The sequence below is a fragment of the Rhineura floridana genome, chromosome 10 (assembly GCF_030035675.1).
Source record: "Rhineura floridana isolate rRhiFlo1 chromosome 10, rRhiFlo1.hap2, whole genome shotgun sequence".
NCBI classification, from domain to species: Eukaryota; Metazoa; Chordata; class Lepidosauria; order Squamata; family Rhineuridae; genus Rhineura; species Rhineura floridana.
The window spans coordinates 34,299,837-34,321,564 of NC_084489.1; the positions used below are offsets into that span (position 1 = coordinate 34,299,837).

Consider the following 21,728-nt stretch of genomic DNA (forward strand, 5'->3'; position numbering starts at 1 on the left):
AAATAGCTTCTACATGCCTGGGTGGGCTTGCCTAAACAAAACATGTTTTTAGCAGGTGCTGAAAAGAGTGCAATGAAGGCATCTGCCTTATGTCAGTAGGCAGGGAGTTCCAAAGTGTAGGTGCTGCCACACTAAAGGATTGATTTCTTACAAGAACAGAACAAGTATTATGTAGCACCCCTAACATGGAAAGCACATCTTGAACTTGGCCTAGTAGCAAATCGACAACCAATGCAGATTTCAGAGTGGAGGTATTGTGTACTGATACTGACAGGATCTCACTCATGCCAGCAAACCTGCTGCAGCATTCTGCACTAATTGCAGCCCCCAGGTCAGCTTGTGCTGCATGGGGATTTCAGTGACCTTGGCTGACTACCTGCCAGGTTTTTTCAGTTTTGGTTTTTGGTTAGGAACCCTAACTGGTTGTGGGATGCTGAGTTTTCTGCCTTACTAATAGGAATATTGTTGTGGTTGTTATGGTATTGCATTTAGGAAATCATCACCGTCTTTTGTTTTTCTTTTTTTATTTGCATTTCATTTACCTCTGATGTCTGCCTGTACGTTTCTGAGCTCAATTGAAAGTGCTGGTTATAACCTATAAAGCCTTCCATGGCTTGGGACCACAATACCTGATGGAAAGCCTCTCCCAACACAAACTCACCCGTACACTACGCTCCACATCCAAGGCCCTCCTCCGGATGTCTACTCTGAGGGAAGCTGGGAGTCTGGCAACAAGGGAGAGGGCCTTCTCAGTGGTGGCCCCCAAATTATAGAATGATTTCTCTGACGAGATGTGCCTGGCACCAACACTGTTATCTTTTCAGTGCCAGGTCAAGACCTTCCTCTTCTCCCAGGCATTTTAGCATGTGTTTTAAAATTGTTTTTTAAAAATGTGTTTTTAAATTTGTATCTATCTATCTATATTTTTAATTGTTGTAAACTGCCCAGACAGCTTCGGCTACGGGGTGGTATACAAATGTAATAAACAATAAAATTAATATAAATAATAATGTCACTCCCTTACATCCAGAGAAGCAACAACAGTGGTTCCATGTGCTCAGCTCAACCCCCTTAAACCCACTGATGATGAATCTTGTTGTTTGGTTGATAGCTTCTTTCTTGCCCACTAGTGGTAAAAGAGAATTCACATACTGGGAAGTGTGGGTTCAATTGTTGTTGTTCCCAACCTACTGCCCGTGAAAGTACACCAAACCATATGTGTTTTCTCTTTGTCCATTATTACTCACTGGAATTGTATTGGCTGTGAAAGTGAGTTTATAGTAGTCCACAGGGTAGGCAAGAAAGGGAAGAGAATCTTCTTAACTCTTACTCATTTTTCAAACCTCTCTCTGCAGTGAAGGGTCTGTAAAGTCTGTAAAGATGTTTCAAGCGGCCATGTTAAAAGGCAGGCAGGGCATTGGATATGGATATCTTTGCAGAGGATCCCTAGTCAAGCCTTACCAACAGCACATTCCAAACCATATCTACTCAGAAGTTTGTCCTGTTGAGTTCTATGGGGATTAGGCCCTTAGTATGTGTGTTTAGAATTGCAACCTTCAGGGGCATCCATCTATACTTCTGAGTGCTCCCATCTAACATCTCCACAACATAAGGCTCCCTTCTTCCTACAATAGCCTTCTGGTGACTGTCCTGTCCGGAAGGCACTGAAACCCTTGTCAGAAGCAAGTAGGCTAGATTATATATTGTTTTAAATGTTTAATTTGTTTAATTTGTTTTTAAAAGATGTGTTTTAAATTTGTATATGTGTTTTTAGGTACTGTAAACCGCCCAGAGAGCTTCGGCTATGGGGCGGCACAGAAATACAATAAATAAATAAATGTTCCCTACTCAGGCTCCCTAAGCAGGTGAGAAGGAATGATCAGCTGGACCATTTAGCTAAGATTTCTATCTTAATTTCCAATCAGAGTTCTTTTGTTTGTTCAAGTGGTGTGCTCCAAGCAACTGTGGTTGATGCTTAACAGATCATGCTTAATGGCATCACTAGGTCCCACACCTGTGACATCACTACGGCCCACGCTGTGACATCACTGCGGCTCACCCCTGAAATCTCAGGATTTGGAATACTTCTTATCTGGCAACCCTTCTCCTTACAACAAACTATGTAACTAGGGCTATTTTGCCTGGACCAATCATAAGCTTGTCTTACCAATCTTATCTCTATTGCTATGCAGACATAAAGATTTTACCTTACTGTAATTGGTTTAGATTCCTTTACAGTTGGACTACTGGCCTAGCTAATGAGCAGGCCACTCCCTTCCAACCTCCCAAGGATACATTTTACAGCTATGGTAAGGCTCAAATTAGCATCTATTCTGTTTCATACCCAACTATGTAAAAAATTTACTTCATCATGGCTGGGGAGAGGTCCCATTACGACACAATTACATGTTGAGATTCAGTGTCATTTTACAGTTTAATATGCCATTTCCTCTTCCTCTTTTTATGAAAATGTTAAATAAATTACCAAGAATTCTGGTGAGCAATGTGGCAGGGTCACTGCAGACAGTACATTAAAAAAACCACAACCACTAAGCTCAGCGCCCAACTCACCAACCTATAAGGCCGACTCTACCAAACCAGTTATGGTAGTGTCCTTTCTACGGTAAGTGGGGTCGCACTAGTTTATGTAACAGTTGCAAGAGATATATTAAAGGCATGTTATAAACTGAAAATCCAAGTTCCAACGGTTGTTTAGATGTTAAACAGTATCTAATAGAGCCAGTGTGGTGTAGTAGTTGGACTAAAACCTGGGAGACCAGGTTTCAAATCCTCACTCAGCCATGAAGCTTGCTGGGTGACCTTGGGACAGTCATAGTCTCTCTCAGGCTAACCTACCTCAAAGTGTTGGGATATAAATAAATAAATAAAATTGACTTTTGGCTGGCCAAAGCAAGGACCGCTTCCCAGCCATAGTCTCCCTATTTGTGTGGAGATGAAAATACAGACCATCTTATAGGTTTGGTACAGGATACTAGCTTTTATTTCTTAAGATAGTAGATTGTTGACTTTTCCCCAGTTGCACATGCATTGGGTCTGGTTATCACACACTTCTGTACCACACATAACTTTGTTACTCAAACGGTGCCCTAACCTGACCAGTTATTTGCTTATATAACAACTTGCAAGGGTAACTGTTAAGATAACTTTTATGATCAGAGAGGTATGTGGCAATTTCAAATTCTTATTGGAACTATTGTTTCCATACAAATCCACTACAATGTTCAACATCTTCCAGTATTTCAGAACACGTATTTCTGAAATCTTCACATTTTTCCCTGCTGAAATGTGAGGATGTAAAAATTATACTAAGTCTGAATTTAACTTTACAGTATATTGTAATAGATTTGAAAGGAACTTATGGATATAACATTGCAACATTTGGTACACCAATTGTTTCCCCCCTTAATAGACTTACCTTGATTAATTCCCAATCAGATGATTTAATAAAAATAACTGATTGTTTTATAGCAAAGAGCTAGATGTAGCTGGCTGATAATGGGAATCCTTCAAAGGCTGATTCAAGTGTACAAAGGGTCAATACCATTCATAGGTAAATTTTGCTTGCTGTGTGCTGGAATGCTTTTTGTTGTTTTGAGGTAAACTTCATGCCTGATTTCTAATAGTGAAATCATCTAATTTGAATTTATTACTGAGGCTCCTGGGAGGAACATTTTGTCCTCACCATAAGCTGTAGAGATCAAGAAAGTAGAGGGTACAGGAAAGGCTTACAGAAAGATTACTCTGCATAAGAAATTCAGAAAGAAATTTTGTGTAAACTTTATCTTATTTGGGCCACAAAACTTCCCCATAACTGTTCAGATAAATGTAGCTCCTTTATCTCCAAAGCTCCAGAGCTTTCTTAGTTTGTCCACAGTCCATTGGAGCCCTAAAAATTATTATTTGCTTTACTATGCCTGTGATTATTGTCTAGGACCTGGACCAAAAATAATTGTTATGTGCCTTCAAGTCGGTTACGACTTATGGTGACCCTATGAATCAGTGACCTCCAAGAGCATCTGTCATGAACCACCCTGTTCAGATCTTGTAAGTTCAGGTCTGTAACTTCCTTTATAGAATCAATCCATCTATTGTTTGGCCTTCCTCTTTTTCTACTCCCTTCTGTGTTCCCCAGCATTATTGTCTTTTTTAGTGAATCATGTCTTCTCATGATGTGTCCAAAGTATGATAACCTCAGTTTCATCATTTTAGCTTCTAGTGACAGTTCTGGTTTAATTTGTTCTAATACCCAATTATTTGTCTTTTTCGCAGACCATGGTAGGCACAAAATATAAATACCAAATAAATAAAATACCAAAAATAAACTTGAACTAAAACTGCATTCTGTGGTTGTGAAAGATCTTGTTTTACTTGTTGAGCTATAAATCAGACACCCCCTTCATGATAAATTACATTCTTTTTGATAAAACATTTTAGCATTAAGACCTAAGCAAATTCATATTCTGACCTTGGTAATGACAAACTTTGGTGGCATTACTAATATGTACCAAACGTCAGCTTTCTAGAAGGTATAGAAGCAGCTTAGCTATTTTGATGTAACATATTCCATCTCCTTTGAAGGTAGAAATGTACACATTTTCAGACTTCCTGAGTAATTAGGATGTCTTGGATTGCATGTACCAAATTTCTGCTTTCTCAGTTATGTAGAAGTATCTTAATGTTGACACCTCAATAAATGAGTGAAACCCCTGTGGGTGTGCGTGCATGCAGTATAAATGCCAGTCTGTTCCTCATACATCAATATAAACCAAGATAGGGCTATGCACAGTGTTTTTTTGGGTTCCAGCATATAGTGGTTGCCATGGGGAGCAAAAAAGAGGTGCTGGTACTCCATATATATCCTTGAGTACTGTGTCACAAAAAAAGCACTGGCTAAGCAGATAGGGATACACTTCATTTTTCCTCCTACATATGTGAATGGATGCTATTCACTTTTAGGTAGAAAGTAAATTGTTTACTTTGCAGTGAGGGCAAAAGTTACCAAATATCCCTTACACTGGGTACTACTAACATTCATCATAGAAGAGAGGAAGAGTGCACTATTCCCATTTCTTGAAATAAAACATAATATTTTTCTTGACATAAACACATACCCACAACATGTATACACATACATTCCATCTACATATTCATTTGTCTATCTATCCTATGATAGCTATTTAGGTAGTGTACCAAATTCTTGATGGACAGCTTAAACTTTCTGAGTTAACCAGCCCATTACATTGATTAGAGCTCAGATATGTATACTACTTTTACACAGAACAAGATTATAGTTATTGTTGATTAACTAACATTTCTGTATCAGAGGCTACAATCCTGCATTTGCTTATCTTCCATATTGAACTCAACCAAGAATACATATATATATTTAAGAAGAATGTGCATGTGAATATAAAGAGTAGCAGGTACATGCACAGTGGCTATCATCAATTAAAGGCTATATTTTTAAAAAGATCAGTGTTTTATTTCTTTACTGATTATATTTGCATAAGATAGAAAATTTTATGCACATTTCATTTGCATATAATTCAATTAGCATAAAATCCTTTTTTCTTTTTTGCAGTAAAAGAAAACACAATACACTGTTTATAAATTTTATTTATTTATTTATTTATTTAATTAATTACATTTCTAGACCGCCCTATAGCAGAAAGCTCTCAGGGCGGTGTACAACAAATAAAATCACAATTAAAATATGAGCAAGTGTGAAAAATATAGTACAATTATAAAAACATTAAACATGATAAAAATCTGAAATAGAATTGCCATTGAGTTTATAAATTAAGATCCATATTAGGTTTAAAATATTAAATTTAAAATGTTTAAAATGCCTGGGCGAAAAGGTAGGTTTTTACCTGGCGCCGAAAAGATAACAGAGAAGGCGCCAGGCATATCTCGTCTGGGAGGGCATTCCATAGTTCGGGGGCCACCACCAAGAAGGCCCTAGATCTAGTTGTTGATCTCCGGGCCTCTTTATGAGTTGGGACCCGGAGAAGGGCCTTCGACGTCGAGCGTAGTGAACGGGTAGGTACATAGCGAGAGAGGCGTTCCACCAGGTATTGCGGTCCGATGCCATTTAGGGCTTTATAGGTAAGAACCAACACTTTGAATCTGGCCCGGAAACATATCGGTAGCCAGTGCAGCTGCGCCAGGACAGGTGTTATATGGTCAAATTTCTTTGTCCCAGTGAGAACTCTGGCCGCAGCATTTTGCACTAGCTGAAGTTTCCGAACCGTCTTCACAGGTAGCCCCACGTAGAGTGCATTACAGTAGTCCAATCTAGAGGTTACCATAGCATGGATAACTGAGGCGAGATTCTCCCTGTTCAGATAGGGTTGTAGTTGGGCTACCAGCCGAAGCTGGTAGAATGCATTCCGTGCCTCCGAGGCTACCTGAGCCTCAAGTGACAGGAGCGGATCTAATAAGACCCCCAAACTACGTACCTGCTCCTTTAGGGGGAGTGTAACCCCATCTAGGGCAGGTCGAACGTCAACCATCTGGGCAGAGGGTCCTCCCACCAACAGCATCTCAGTCTTGTTAGGATTGAGTTTCAGTTTATTAGCTCTCATCCAGCCCATTATCGCGGCCAGGCAGCGGTCTAGTACATCAACAGCCTCACCTGATGAAGATGAAAAGGAGTAGTAGAGCTGCGTATCATCAGCATATTGCTGGAAACGCACTCCAAAACTCCTGATGACCTCACCCAGCGGCTTCATATAGATATTAAAAAGCATGGGGGACAGAACTGAACCCTGCGGGACCCCATATTGGAGTACCCAGGGACTCGAGTAATGTTCCCCAAGCATCACCTTCTGGAGACGATTCCCGAGATAGGAGCAGAGCCACCGCCAAGCAGTGCCTCCCACTCCTAAATCCATAAGTCGCTCCAGAAGGATACCATGGTCGATGGTATCAAACACCGCTGAGAGATCAAGGTGAACCAACAGAGTTACACTCCCTCTGTCTTTCTCCCAACAGAGGTCATCATACAGGGCAACCAAGGCCGTTTCTGTACCAAACCCCGGCCGAAAGCCCGATTGAAATGGGTCCAGATAATCAGTTTCATCCAAGAGAGCCTGGAGTTGGCGAGCGACCACACGCTCTAGGACCTTGCCCAGGAACGGAACATTTGCTACCGGCCTATAGTTGTCCAAATTATCAGGGTCCAAGGAGGGTTTTTTTAGGAGCGGTCTCACCACCGCCTGTTTCAGGCAGGGTGGGACCACTCCCTCTCGTAAAGAGGCATTAATCACTTCCTTGGCCCAGCCGGCTGTTCCATTCCTGCTAGCTTTTATTAGCCATGAGGGGCAAGGATCCAGAGCAGAAGTGGTCGCCCGCACCTGTCCAAGCACCTTGTCCACATCCTTGAGCTGTACCAACTGAAACTCATCCAGTAAAACAGGACAAGACTGTGCTCTGGACACCTCATTAGGATCAACTGCTACAATAATGGAGTCAAGGTCCCGGCGGATGTTCATGATCTTATCACGAAAGTGTCGCGCAAACTCATTACAGCGGGCAATTGATGGTGTTATTGCGTCCTGGGGACCAGAGTGTAAAAGTCCCCGGACAACTTTATAAAGTTCCGCTGGGCGGTTAAGGGATGACTGAATAGAGACAGCAAAGTATTGCTTCTTTGCTGCTCTCACTGCCTTCACATAGAGTTTGGTAGAGACCCTCACAAGTGCATGATTACAGCCGTCGGGAGTTCGCCTCCATTTGCACTCAAGCCGTCTCCTTTCTTGCTTCATCACTCTTAGCTCCGGGGTAAACCAGGGAGCCAATTGAGCTCTGCAATGGAGAGGGCGCACCGGGGCGATCGTGTCAACTGCCCGGGCCATTTCCGTATTCCACAGCGTGGCCAGGGTTTCGACAGGACCGTCAATTCTATCAGCCGGAAAATTCCCTAGAGCCATCAGAAAACCCTCAGGATTCATTAGTCTCCGGGGATGGACCATCTTAATTGGTCCTCCACCCTTGCAGAGGGGAGAAGACAATGTGAGTCTAAACCTTAATAGGCAGTGATCTGACCATGACAAAGGAATAGATGTAAAATTCCTCACTCTCAGATCACCATCCCCTAATCCAGTGGCGAAAATCAAGTCCAGAGTGTGCCCCAACACATGCGTAGGGCCAGTAGCAAATTGAGACAGCCCCATGGCTGTCATGGAGGTCATGAAGTCCTGAGCTGCTCCAGATAAAGCGGCCCCAGCATGAATGTTGAGATCCCCCAATACCAAAAGTTTGGGGGAACGCAACAATAGATCCGAGACCACCTCTGTCAGCTCAGTTAGGGAGGCTGTTGGGCAGCAGGGTGGACGGTACACCAACAGTATTCCCAGTCTGTCTGGCTGACCCAACGTTATGTGCAGACACTCTAGACCATTAGCCACCTGGATAGGGTGCCTAACAAGAGGGATGGAACTTCTATAGACCACAGCGATTCCCCCTCCCCGACCCTCGGATCTACCCAGATGCTGAACCGAATACCCAGGTGGGCACAACTGGGAGAGATTAATACCTCCCAGATCGCTCACCCAGGTCTCGGTAATACATGCCAGATCAGCCGCCTCATCCACAATTAGGTCATGGATGAGGGAGGTTTTATTATTTACCGATCTGGCACTGAAAAGCAGCAACTGGAGATCCGAGGGTTGGCTGATAGACTACCAGCAATCCTGTGGGTGTGGGGAGGACCGGAACACGTCACAGCCACCAGTTGTCTGGGGCGAGTTCCCCTTAACTGGCATGTCCTACTCACAGCGCCATACCTCCCATTACCCGTCACTACACTAATAGGGGCCCCCTTTGGTCCTCCCTCCCACAACACTGTCCTCTCGCCCAGGCACATAATAAAAATAAAATAAATAATAAAACTCATGGCATATACACACAATCACACACTCACTCATACAACCCACTCATACATTCAGACAACACAGCAGCATCCGAGGAGCTTCAGCAGCCGATAATCCGTAGTAGCTGATGTAATAGGGGCACAAGAGCGATGGACAGCAATGTCCCCCAGCCAGATGACAATGGCAATAGCAACGGTGGCGTACACCTCAGAAGAGACAGCAGCAGCACTACAGTCTCGCATTCCAGGACAGCCCAGCGGCAGCAACAGAAGCGTCCACGCCCCGGGCAAGCAGCAACGGCCCAACCCGTCCCGCAACGCCATGGGAATTGGCTGCAGCAATGGCCGCGTCCAGATCAACGGCAGCGGCGACAGCCACAATCCAAAACCGCGGCGCCACAGTGATCAAGGCCGCAACGACGCCCGGACTCGGGCTCGGGCTCCAGTAAGCCACAACAGCAGTAGAGAAATAAAGAGCAGGGAGCAAGAAGTGGAAGCGGGGGACCCCCTACCTTCCAGCGGCTCCCGACAGCTCCCAAAAGGAGGCGATATCCGAGACCGCCTCCTCGCTGCCGCCTGGGCCTTCTATGCTTCCAAGGCCCCTCGAAGCCGCGTCATCCACCAGCGACGCTAACGAGGAAAGTGGGCAGTCGAACAGGGGCCTCCAGATGGAACAACAGACCGCACTCCTCTCCGTCCCAAACCAGCCCGAAAAAACGACACAGCAGGCAACGATGCAAAAGCAATGGACGTGTACAGGAATGGAGTCCCAAGCAGCGGCCGACATGCACGCGAGTAGGCAGCGGCGGCAAGGATGGAGAGCCGCAACGGGTCTGCAACGACCCCCCCCAAGCAGCACACAGCAACCACAACCAAAGCCCAAGACGCAGCAACAGAACGAAGCAGCGATGGAAAGCAACGAGCCTACAGAGGAACGGCTCTCACCCGCCCTCAGTGCCGAGAGGAAACGTCTCTCACCCGACCTCAATGGCAGGAGACTCGGCGTCTGATGGTGAGTTCACACACTCGCTCTTGTCTGCGTCATTCTTCTATTTACTCTTGGGGTTCTTGCTGCCTATCTCTTGTGCAAATATCTGCAAGTTGGAAAAGTCCCGAAAACGCTGCTAAGAGATGTTAAAAATGTAAAAAACAAACAAACAGTAGCGGAGCTCAAGCCACAGCGAGCTCTTACGCCGCCATCTTGTCCCTGATTGCATACAAGTTGACCTATCCTCCCCAATCTGTTCATTTAGCTGGCTAAGTGTTCAAACATGTCAGTTTAAAAAAATTAATATTTTATATAAAGTAACTCTATTGCATGATATCATAGCAAAATATTCTTCTACAATGCACGCCAGTGTTTTCTATGCCATAGATTTGTCCACAGTCTCTTCAAAATATACATAAACACATAAAATTGATTCCAAAATGTATACAGTTGATGATTACATATACTCTTGATTTAAGATAGGCCTTTTCCTCTAATAACTGTATCTCAAAGCTTACTTAACCAGTCCTTAATTGTCAGAATATCTGTATTCTCCCTTAATTTGGCTAAGGAAACCACTGCTGCCACCAGCACAAGATGGATCAAGTCATGATGTTCTTCATTAATATTATTCAGAATATATCCCAATAGTAGTAATACATCAAGTATTTCTGGTAACAGAATATTTGGTGATAATACATACAATACAGTGAAGAATAGCCATCCAGTAATTCATCAGTTAACATTTGTAGGGTAGGATCAGTTGAGAGCTTTGGCCGTCGGAATGCTTTTTACCATCTTCGATTGGTAGCCCAGCTACATCCCTATCTGGACAGTGACGACCTCGCTTCAGTTGTTCATGCTCTGGTAACTTCTAGATTGGACTACTGCAACGCGCTCTACGTGGGGCTGCCCTTGAAGACTGTTCGGAAACTACAGCTAGTCCAGAATGCAGCGGCCAGATTGTTGACGCGGACCAGAAGGTCCGCTCATATAACACCTGTTCTGGCCCGTCTGCACTGGCTTCCTATTTGTTTCCGGGCTAGATTCAAAGTGCTGGTTTTGACCTATAAAGCCCTACACGGCATGGGACCGCAATACCTGGTGGAATGCCTCTCCCAATATGAACCTACCCGTACACTACGCTCAACATCTAAGGCCCTCCTCCGAGTACCATCCCATCGAGAGGCTCGGAGGGTGATGACTAGAACCAGGGCCTTTTCAGTAGTGGTCCCCGAACTGTGGAACAGTCTTCCTGATGAGGTGCGCCTGGCGCCGACGCTACTATCATTTCGGCGCCAGGTGAAAACCTTTTTATACTCCCAGGCATTTTAAAGTGTATTTTAAACAGCATTTCCGTATTTTGGATGTTGTTTGGTTCGTTATTGTTTGTTTGTTTTTATTATTATTTATTGTATTTATTGTATTTATATATTGTGCTTGTTTTTATCTTTTTGTACACCGCCCAGAGAGCCTTCGGGCTTAGGGCGGTATATAAATTAAACTAAATAAATAAATAAATAAATATTGTGGTAGGTCCTTCAAAAATCCCAAATCCTAGGCTTTTTTATTGTTAGTTTCACAAATTAATTAGGAGGCAGATTTCAATCTGCAGTTAAAGCTTTGGCTGAATGTTGCACCACCCAAAGGTTTTCAGGCTCTATTTATGTATGTGTGTTCCCAAACATGTTAGTTGTGTCACACATTCTTGACAAAGATGATTATGTAAATCAGTGGTTCTCATGGACCACTTGAAAATTGCTGAGCATCTTGTTGGAACATTTAATGTTTTTTCTGCCTGTTGTAGCAATTGTAATGAGCTATGCTAGATACTGTATGATTTCTAATTATATTTTTGTGCTAATTTTATTTCTTATATAGAATCCATAGAAATTAAATTGTAATAAAATAAAATGCAAAATAATAAAAACAATAAAATACAATTAAAAATCATTATGACTATTTAATGTGATGGATGTGCTGTCTCCTGTCTTCTACCACAAATCCTCAAATATGCTGCAGATCATCTAAATGAAGCTCATAGACCATTGGTGGTCCATGGACCACAGTTTAAGAACCCATTACGTAAATTTATTCCCACATAATTCATAGGGTTGTATCCCATATTTGCCATACTCAGAGTAGACCCATTAAAATTAAAGGACATGACAAATTGCTGCTGTGGGTATAGCTTATTTAGATACAACTCATAGGATTTTATTTAGGCTTTCTATACTTTGACATTTCTGACTTCTTATATTTTCACAGTATTTAGTTTGTTTGCATTCCAACTTTAGACCATTACAGAGAAGTAATTTGTGATACTAAAGGAAATGCATTTTTAGAGCACTAATACTGATTGCTTTTGAATGATGTCTGTTTATCACCATGTTAGGTACTACATAATTTTTGTTTCAAGTTTATTACTTTATCAGAGTACTTTCTTAATTTATTGGTAACCATGGTATTTCAGTGTCACTAGAAGCTAAAATGATGAAACTGAGGTTATCATACTTTCGAAAAGACAATAATGTTGGGAAAAACAGAAGGGAGTAGAAAAACAGGAAGGCCAAACAAGAGATGGATTGCTTCCATAAAGGAAGCCACAGACCTGAACTTACAAGATCTGAACAGGGTGGTTCATGACTGATGCTCTTGAAGGTCACTGATTCATAGGGTTGCCATAAGTTGTAATCAACTTGAAGGCACATAACAACAACAATGATATTTCAGACAAGTTACTGTTACATGAATTTTGTTTAGGAAAAAAAACCTTTTTCTTTTCCATACAAGATGATTTATTGCTAATCATTTAACTGTATCCCACCACTTCTACAAAGCCTGAATACTTAAAAAAAAAAACTTTTAAAAAATCTGTGTCTGTGGCTGAATGTACTGGGCATATTTTTGAAATACTATTCAAAATTCAGATTAACAAATATACAAAATACACAAAAATTATGACTGATCATCTATTTTAGAATGTGCACCTCTATTTAATATGATCAGGAAATCACTTAAGGATGTGTACTTGGACTTAAAATCAGTTTAATTTGGATGAATCCATTTTAAATATAGGTTCACAATTTTAAATTACTTCCTGATTATACTGCAAAGTAACAGTGTGATATCCAACTGTGGCTGCCTGCCAGTGGACTCAACTTTTGCTGGGGCAATGAGACTTTCCTTTCCTCTTCCCCCACCCCAAGAAGTGGAAGTCTATCCATTGATCGTTGGATATCACCCACAATATTTATATCTGATCTTGAATAGTCTACCTAAAGTCTAATTGTAAGCCTATAGGGCTATTCTTAGACAAGCGATTTGTGGTCCACCTGTTCATGGCATTAGAACCAAAAAGTCTTAAATGCACAGATACTGTCTTAAGGGACTTCTAGCCTATAGTCAAACTACAAAAATGTAATTGTCTTAAAGCTAATGAAAGTAGGCAAACTGAGACCAACTGTGTTAGCTAATTTGGAGCAATCTGAAGGATGTCCTTGAGACAGTACTGGATGAATTAGCTTAGAGACTGCAAGCTCAGGGCTGATTTAACACATACATATATATTTATTAATTTATTTATTTTATATGTACACCTAGTATACAGTCTTGCATTCAAAAATCTCTAGATTATGTACAATAAAATAAATAGGCCATTTCAATTAAAAACAAAATTAACAAAAATACAAAGGATGAGAACAAGTATATCAGACTATCAACATTATTGCCCAAAGGCCTGAGCAAACAGCCAGGCTTTCGCCTGACGCCTGAAGGCTTGCAATGTGAGTAACAGATGAATTTTGAGGTAAAGGAAATTTCAGATCCAGGATGCCACCACAGAAAAAACCCACCTATATATCCCTGCCAAATAAACTGCCCCCAGCAGGGGCACACTAAGGAAGGTCTCCCTGGATGATCTGTATATCTTAATAGCTCATCATTTGATGACTACTTAAATTGAAAATAATTATTCTTGAAATAATGTGAATGGATATGAAAGCCGGCAGTGTTTAATATGGCTGTTTCACACATGCACGTAATCACTTGATGCTGGAGACACTCAGTGACAAAGGCACATGTGTGAAATCACCCACAATAAATTTTGTGTGTCTGTGTGTGAGCCCACCAGAGTGTCTGTTAAATTATCCCACTTTCAGCTTCACTCCTTCAAATAACTCTGCTGTATAAGATTGTTATGTTTCAAGCCCTGTGCTCTTTATTTCTAACACAATAACCTATTCTGTGTATCGCTGACTGTTATAAATATTTTATGCATTTCACCCCATTACCATTTTCTGCACACACTCTATGGTATTTGTGTTTACTTCAGTAGATGTCAGCCTATGTTTCTCTGTGTACCTTTGATGCTTTGTTTTGGTGTTATACCAAGGTGTGTGTGTATAATAGACTTGTTTTTCTGAGCATTTACTGATTTGTACTTTCTTTGTTCAAAGTTTATAATGCTGCATTTTTCATCATGTGTTATAAAAAAATTATCTTCCTGTTGCTTATTTAGGAAACCTCCTTAAGGTTATATGACAGCATCCTCATTTCTTGCTTTTAAAAATATTTGCATATGAGGTAACACAAAGTTTCTGTCAGTTATATACATCAATTAATAGTTAGTCTGATCCAGAAGCCAATTAAGCCACTGTACTTGGGTTGAAGAATGACAGAATCAGATGAAATTATTTTATATTTCAAGTTGTCTGACTTAACTAGTCTCTGGATCACAGCCAGTGTGGTTTTGAACTTGCACCCCACACCTCACATCATTATTAGTATGAGTATCTATCCTCTTAGCTTGTGCAGACTTTTTTTCTTCCTATCTCCCAGTGTGGTCTGCCTCCTTCTCTAGCCGCCACAGTGTGTGCATTATAGTGTTCATAATTATAATTATTATAGTTGCAAATAAATAATTGACCATTTTCTGTACTTTGCTGTCCCTAAACACTGGTCTTTCTTCCCCCATTGTGGAAGGTATAATGCATTCCATTTCAACCCAGGGCTCAATGGTTTTATAACTCTGAGTGTGCTAAAATTAATAATGTGTAGTATCTGGAGTTTTATTTTCATATATTTGGCTGTTCATTACTATTGTAATTCCATTCACATGAACAAAAGTAAACATTGTTAGATACTTCTCTGGCTTATTTAGAAGACTATGTCCGCCCAGTTCCATACTGTTATTCATTCCCAACTTTTCCTCGCAAAAGGAAGTATTTGATCATTCTCTCTATGTTGGATGAATGCAGCGCTGGGAAGAGATAAGGATCCTATTGAAATATTCTTTCAAGAGGTGTTTCAAAGAGGTGTTTTAATGCTCTTCTGTATTCACTTTAACCCCTCCCTCAATGCAAAACATTAAATCATATGAGGAGTTTCCTGCACTATCAAGATCTGACAACAAGTGTCAGATCTTAACTCCTGGGTTATGCACCTATATGGTGATACCCAATCCATTTCCCCCATCTAATACAATACTTAAAATGTCAGCACAGCCTAGGAAGTAAGAGCCATTGTAACCAAAGTGATCCACATCCAAACAACCATGCTTAGGTTAAAGCTGAAGGTTCTCTTAGGGCTTATACAAACAGAGCGGGATAATCCACCGTTTCCATATCCGGTTTGTCAGCTGACAGTCCTCACTTTTCGCCTTTTTGTTCACTGTTTCACAATGAAAAAAAATGTCCCAATGAAATTCCCTATTTCAAACAGCAAATCGCATTTTTGCCAGTACTGCAAGGAGTGGATTTAACCCGTGAAAATGCGTGACACCGTGCGACATCATTTGGACGACCGAAAAATAATCACACATAGCGCGCATCACACATTTTGCAGTCGTCTGGATGAGCCCATAGTTAATAAATTTTTATTATATCGAGGTCCTTCTTTGTGCACCACCCTCCAAGGGAGGTGTGAAGGGTGGCAACACGAGAGCGGGTCTTCTCAGTGGTGCCCCCCCCGCTTATGGAATGCTCTCCCCAGGGACGCACACCTGGCACCATCATGATCTATTTTAGGCACCAAGCAAAAACATTTATCTTCTCCCAGGCATTTGGCTCCTAATTTTGGAAGTCTTTTGGAGGGCTCTTGATGGTGTAGCCACTTTTAGGAGGTGGGTTGTTTCACCATTGTTACATTTATGTGTTTTTAACTTTTTGTTTTGTTTATTAACTTTTTTATTGATTGTAAGCCACTTTGTAAGGGTCACTTTTGTGAAGAAAAGTGACTAAAATTTAATAAATAAATAAAATTACTAGTTTCTTGAACTTATAATCTGCAAGACACTTTATCTAGGGTACTCCTTACCTTAAGTATAGGCTGTGTATCTCCTGGGTTAATCACTATTTATAATGCCAGAGGTAGAGTACACTGGAGTCCTGCTACTGAATGAGTGCCAGTTGTTACCTTTTGACATGATGCTAAAGAGACTCAAATGGAAGCAATCTGGCTTCTGCAACACTTGTAGATCCTAGCCCTAGTGAAATGATATGAATTCTTTTCCTCAGTAGATCCCAAGGAAAGCATTGTGAGTGCAACCTGGTCTTTGTACAGAAGTGGTTTCATGGATGTCCAGTGCAATGCAATGCAGTGAGATGTTACAAGTAGGCAGCAATGCCATTCGCTGCCTACCCAAGTGTATTATTTGTTTGGAGTTGGTGCTAGGTGAGCTGAAATGGCTAGTAGATTGCAGACCTTCTTACATCATGTCAACTTTTAGAACGGAGAACTTTCACCTCTATGGTCTTCCCCACCCCTGCTCTCAAACTGAGTATACACAGGCGCACTGCATCCAGTTTCTCCCTCGCTATGGAACCATGACTGCCAGCCATATGCTCCTATGCCTTGTGTGCACCTGCTCCCCCTTCCCCCTCCCTGTAGATCTCTCTGCCTTCACAGATGCCCACGTTCTTTCGATTCCTACTTTGTTTCCAAGTCTGCTGGGTGCGCTACCTTTCCGGAGTGCCAAGCGAGGCCGGCCACAGGAGTTGCCTCTCCTCGCCTTTGAGATCTGATGAGGGTGCGCCCTTGCTCTCTCCAGCTTGTCTGGGAAGGCGCGCTGTGTGTGTTGATGGCACAGCTGTAGGACTTCACCTTGGTTTTCCTTCCGTGTTCCTTGAGCCTTCCTCTGTTCCCCTTTCCACCCCCTGGGCGCTCACTCTCGTCGCACAAGGACGGTGGCCTTCGCGACTGCTGCTGTTTTAGCCTGCCCCCCTCTTTCGGCAGTCCGTTCTGCACTCTCTAATCGTTTCGCCTTGTGCAGCTGCCAGCGGCATCTTTCCCTCTCCCCCATTCGCCTTGCTCCCTGTTATTCTGGGTATTGTGTGTAATAAATGCACAGCCGCCTCACACTAATCAAGCTGATTACAAATTCTTGCGCGCCCTGTGCCGGAAACTACACACCCCTCGGCTCTCTTTTCCCCTCCCTTTGACTCTCTCCCCCCCCGCTTTCTGGTTTTAACCCCCTCCCCCTTCAGCCTTAACCCTCCATCCCCCTTTTTAATCCAATTCCCCTTCTAGATGCCCTTTCTTCCCTCCCTGCCCCCCCCCATTCGGTTTACTCCACCGCCGCCACCTCCTCCTGCTCGTCTGTGTCTCCCTCCCAGGACGCGTCGGATGAGCCGGGGCCGCCAGGGAAGAGCTCCAGGCAGCAGCAGGGAGGCTACGTCCTCCTCCTATCTTGGGCTATACACATATTTAAAAAAAAAAAAAAAAGCCGGTGGCCCTCGGTGTTATTTTGTATTAAAATGAGGAGGAGGAGGAGGAAGAAGCAGCTCTGGCAGCAGCGGCAGCAGAAAGCAATAGCGGAGAGGAAGGAACAGGAGCAAGGGACGGCGGCGGCAGCGGCAGGAGCAGGAGGAGGAGTGATGAGTCAACTAATAATTTAATGGGGACAGAGAGCGCGAGCGCGAGAGGGAGAGCGAGCAAGCAAGCGAACAAGCAACGTCCGGGGGACACACACACTCACACTCACAGCCCTGTAACATCCAGCAACAACCACCAAACCGGCCTAACTAACAATAATAGCCAGCCGAGGGACAACAAGAATTTTGAAAGCTCACAGGATTTATATTATTATTATTATTATTATTATTATTATTTTGGGTAACCTGATTTCCCCTCTACACCCCCTCTCATCTTCTCTCCCCAAACCTGCATTTTGCCGAACTCTTCGGAAGTATATTTATCATTATTATTATTTCATTCTCTTCTCCCAAGTGAAGTGATTTTTTTTTACTTTTGGTGGTGAGTCGGTGACTGTGTTTCCTTCCGCTCCCCCCTCCCTTCTCAAACGCAACCTCTCTGGATTAATGAGTAAGGAGAGGCTCTCCGCATTATTATTATTATTATTATTATTATTATTATTATTAAGAAATGAACAGCAAGAGCGATAGTGAAACTGAATTTTAGTGCCTTTACTTGAACTTTTTATATCCTTTTATGTTTTTGCTATGCTTTTCTGTGGCGGGTTTATGCAGAAAGTTTTAGGTTCAGTTTTTTTGGAGGGAGGAAGGAATACCTTTAGTTGCATTTTTGTGTCTGTGTGCTGTGGCTTGTTAGAAAATAATTGTAAGAGAAGATCAATAGATTTTCTGTTTTCAGAAATATTAGACAGAAAAGCTGTTTCATTTCCTCCCCCACTTCATTCTCTTATTTATACTTAAAAAAAAGACAGACAGTCATCCCTTGTCTCAATTTTACTCTCCTTTTATAAATAGAAACTTTATTATTGTGAGCATTACACTGATCTGATTTATTTATTTTTACTAATTGGAAAGACTATATTTTCAGTCCATTGATTGGAACCTTTGCCCTCCTGTCTTCTTGCCACCCCCAGCCCACCTCTATGGCTGCTATGCTTGGCTTGTATGTTTCCACTTTCCTGGAAAAATAGAATTTTGGGAGGGAAGTATTCTTCAGGTTTCCTTTATTTATTTATTTTAAAAGAAAGGACTTAGAAAATATCAGACTCTTCCTCTTCTTCAAGAGATCGTTCTTCAAAGGAAATTCCCTTTGTTTCTATTATTTATATGCTGTCAAGTTTTGAAGTGGTGAGTTTCAGGCCTTTTTAAAAAATATATAAATTTCACTCAAAACTGCAATGTTCCTGTTTCTAGATAGTGCTTTGCTTCTTTGTCTCTTTAAAAGGCCACAGTGAAAGTTTGGTCTGGATTATGACAGCCATATGCAATGGATAAGAACAGAGCCTCTCTTAAATGTGATTAAGGGGTTTTATCTGGAGAGAGGAGGAGGGGAAAGGGAAGAAAGGGGAGGGGGCTAACTCTCAAAGTGTTGGAGGTATAATACAATACTCCATTCTACTTGAAGAAGGATGCCTCTGACAACTGAATTCCATTCAAAAATGCTTAGAATGTCATATTGCTGTGTTAGTAGTGCACTTATGAAATGGTACTTTGAAACTAATATTTGTGCTAAAAACTTGTAGATGGAACAAATGCTTGAAGGTAAAACTGGCAGAAGCTCTTGGTCCTATCATCTTAAGAGATAGTTAACTTTATGGAGGGGTTACAGACAAACCATGCTGACAGTTGCTCATTACTATTTCAGGTGGAGGTTTTGATGAACTTTAGCCTTCGGCATAGAGTTTAAACTAGTAAACTAGGTAAACTAGGTGTTTTATGTGCACATCATTTTGCTTTGCAGTGTACATCTTTTTACAAGATAACTGGGCTAAAGGATGTATAGTCGGTGGGTGTTCCAAGTTCAATTTAGAATTACTTGTTCCATTTTTTAGACAATATACATTAAATGAAATTGTAGTCTTATCATTTTTGTTGGTTGGGCATGAGGTAATGCTGAGCTGGCTTGTGATAGGTATTCCTTCTAGCAGGTGAGTGTTAAGTTGTAGAGAATGATAGCGATTTTCCTGTTTTGAGAGCAAGAGGAAAACTCAGTGTCAGACAAAGTGTTCCGATGGAGCACTACCATACGTTGAAGATGTTATACGTTGAAGATGTTAGTAATTTAGATGTGCAGTTTTGGGTTAAATAGCAGTTAATGTAATGAAGAAGAATAATCTTGATTAAAAAAAGTGATTAAAGTAGGCATATTTATTGTTAATGAGACTCATAACCAAAAACAGATGGGACCACAATCAACGGTGAACCTTTGGTTCTCAGCATGTCACCCTAGAGTGTAAGGATAAATAACCATCTATTCTAAACTTTATAGTTATTCAGCTGGCATTCTTAAGGTTGCTTCTAAACCTTCAGCATATGATTAAACAAGGAAGAAATTACAATGGGAATATACAGCATCTTCACCAAAATTAAGATTTTGTCAGAGCTGGGGAAAATATGATAAATTTACTGTGCTTTCAGAAGTGCTTTTCTTTCTGTGTAATTGCACATCCCCCATGTTTGAGTGTTTATACTGTAAGTAGTGCTTCATAAATGAGAGGTCACTTCTTAGAAATCATGCTGCATATGTAATAAATCAGGCATTGTAGTTAAATCTTAGTTTGGAAAGATGGCAGATACTATATTATACAGTAAGCATCCATCCAAAATAAAAGTACCATCAAAACGCTTCACTCATTTTCTAAGAGTCAACAGCTTCTTTCTTCTTCCTCCCCCACCCCCCTTAGCATGTCAGTATTACAGTACTTATCTGTAACGTGTACTGTGTGTCATTGAACATGATGATATAAAAACAAATTAGCAATCATGGTGGAATGATTTTAAATTTTAGAAGCAGTGGTGTCTGCTTCAGTACTGGATATAAATTATGGGTGTTTTTGTTCTTTAGTTTAGCATGTCTGTCAGCATTCTAGTTTTATCCACTATGTATCACAAAGATTTCTTAGATGCTGAAATGTTTTTAATATGATGCCCAAAAAAGTTGCGATTGCCTAAAGAGACTTCCATGTTTTTCCTACATCACTCTTTTGGATGACATAGTTGACCAGCATTTCATGCTCTGCTACATAACATGGAAAACATACATCTACATCTTTTTATCTGTTGATTAATTTTTTTAATATAGAAATTAGGTTGAACTACTTTTTAAAAACTGCTCAGAGACGCTCAAGCAACAGGAACTTTGTACTTTTATTTATGAAAAGATACACATAAATGTATCATTAGTAGTTTAATCTGTTGCATGCCTAGCTGAAGTTTTTTGTCCTCTTTATTCCTAAGGAGATAAACAAAATAAGTTTTCTCTTTATTAAACAAATATTTTGATAAAGTAAGGTACTTGTATCAATATCATAATCTTAGAACATACACCTGAAAGACCTATAGCAGTGGGTATACTACTGTGTGAATGCTACTAATCAGTCACACCTACTATTCTCACTCTTGAATTCCTAAAATACAAATCCAGTATATAAATCAGTTAATGTATTTAGTAGGTTAAGAAATTCCTAAGATGTTGAGATAAATTGACAATGAAACAAATTTCCTAAGAGTGTTTTTTTTCCTTAAGGGACATTTGATGTTATGTGAACATGCTATACAGATGTATTATGTACATGTGTAAAGCTGCCTACATAAAACTACGCACGCGTATACAACACATATATATTTTTTTAAATCATGGCAGGTGATCTTTAGAGGCGGGACTGAGTATGGATCATTTGAACGAGACAACTCAGGGGAAAGAACATTCAGAAATGTCTAACAATGTAAGCGATCCGAAGGGTCCGCCAGCCAAAATTGCCCGCTTGGAGCAGAATGGGAGCCCATTAGGAAGAGGAAGACTTGGAAGTACAGGAACTAAAATGCAAGGAGTGCCTTTAAAACACTCTGGACATCTGATGAAAACACACACTAGAAAAGGTAACAATAATTCTGAATATGGAACATTAATTTG

At 41.2% G+C, this 21,728-nt stretch overlaps 1 protein-coding gene and 1 long non-coding RNA gene across 12 annotated transcripts in view; one reads left to right on the forward strand and one right to left on the reverse strand.

The window, feature by feature from the left end:
• LOC133365203 (uncharacterized) overlaps positions 1-17,022 on the reverse strand; it is a 33,726-nt gene extending 16,704 nt beyond the window's left edge. Inside the window, exon 1 of the long non-coding RNA XR_009758127.1 lies at positions 16,845-17,022. This is a non-coding gene — a long non-coding RNA (uncharacterized LOC133365203). The remainder of the gene's footprint in view (positions 1-16,844) is intronic.
• Positions 1-21,728, forward strand: part of SATB1 (SATB homeobox 1) — a 185,473-nt gene that overhangs the window by 34,680 nt on the left and 129,065 nt on the right. For 5 of the 11 annotated variants that reach the window (XM_061586744.1, XM_061586749.1, XM_061586753.1 and 2 more), the window contains exons 1-2: positions 17,371-18,943; positions 21,459-21,694. The exons of 1 other annotated variant lie outside the window; for it this stretch is intronic. In XM_061586744.1, the coding sequence (XP_061442728.1) occupies positions 21,484-21,694 (211 nt within the window). In that variant the 5' untranslated portion in view covers positions 17,371-18,943; positions 21,459-21,483. Of the gene's footprint in view, positions 1-17,370; positions 18,944-21,458; positions 21,695-21,728 lie in introns of those variants that run through there. 5 more of the 11 variants (XM_061586751.1, XM_061586752.1, XM_061586745.1 and 2 more) reach the window with 3 other exon arrangements.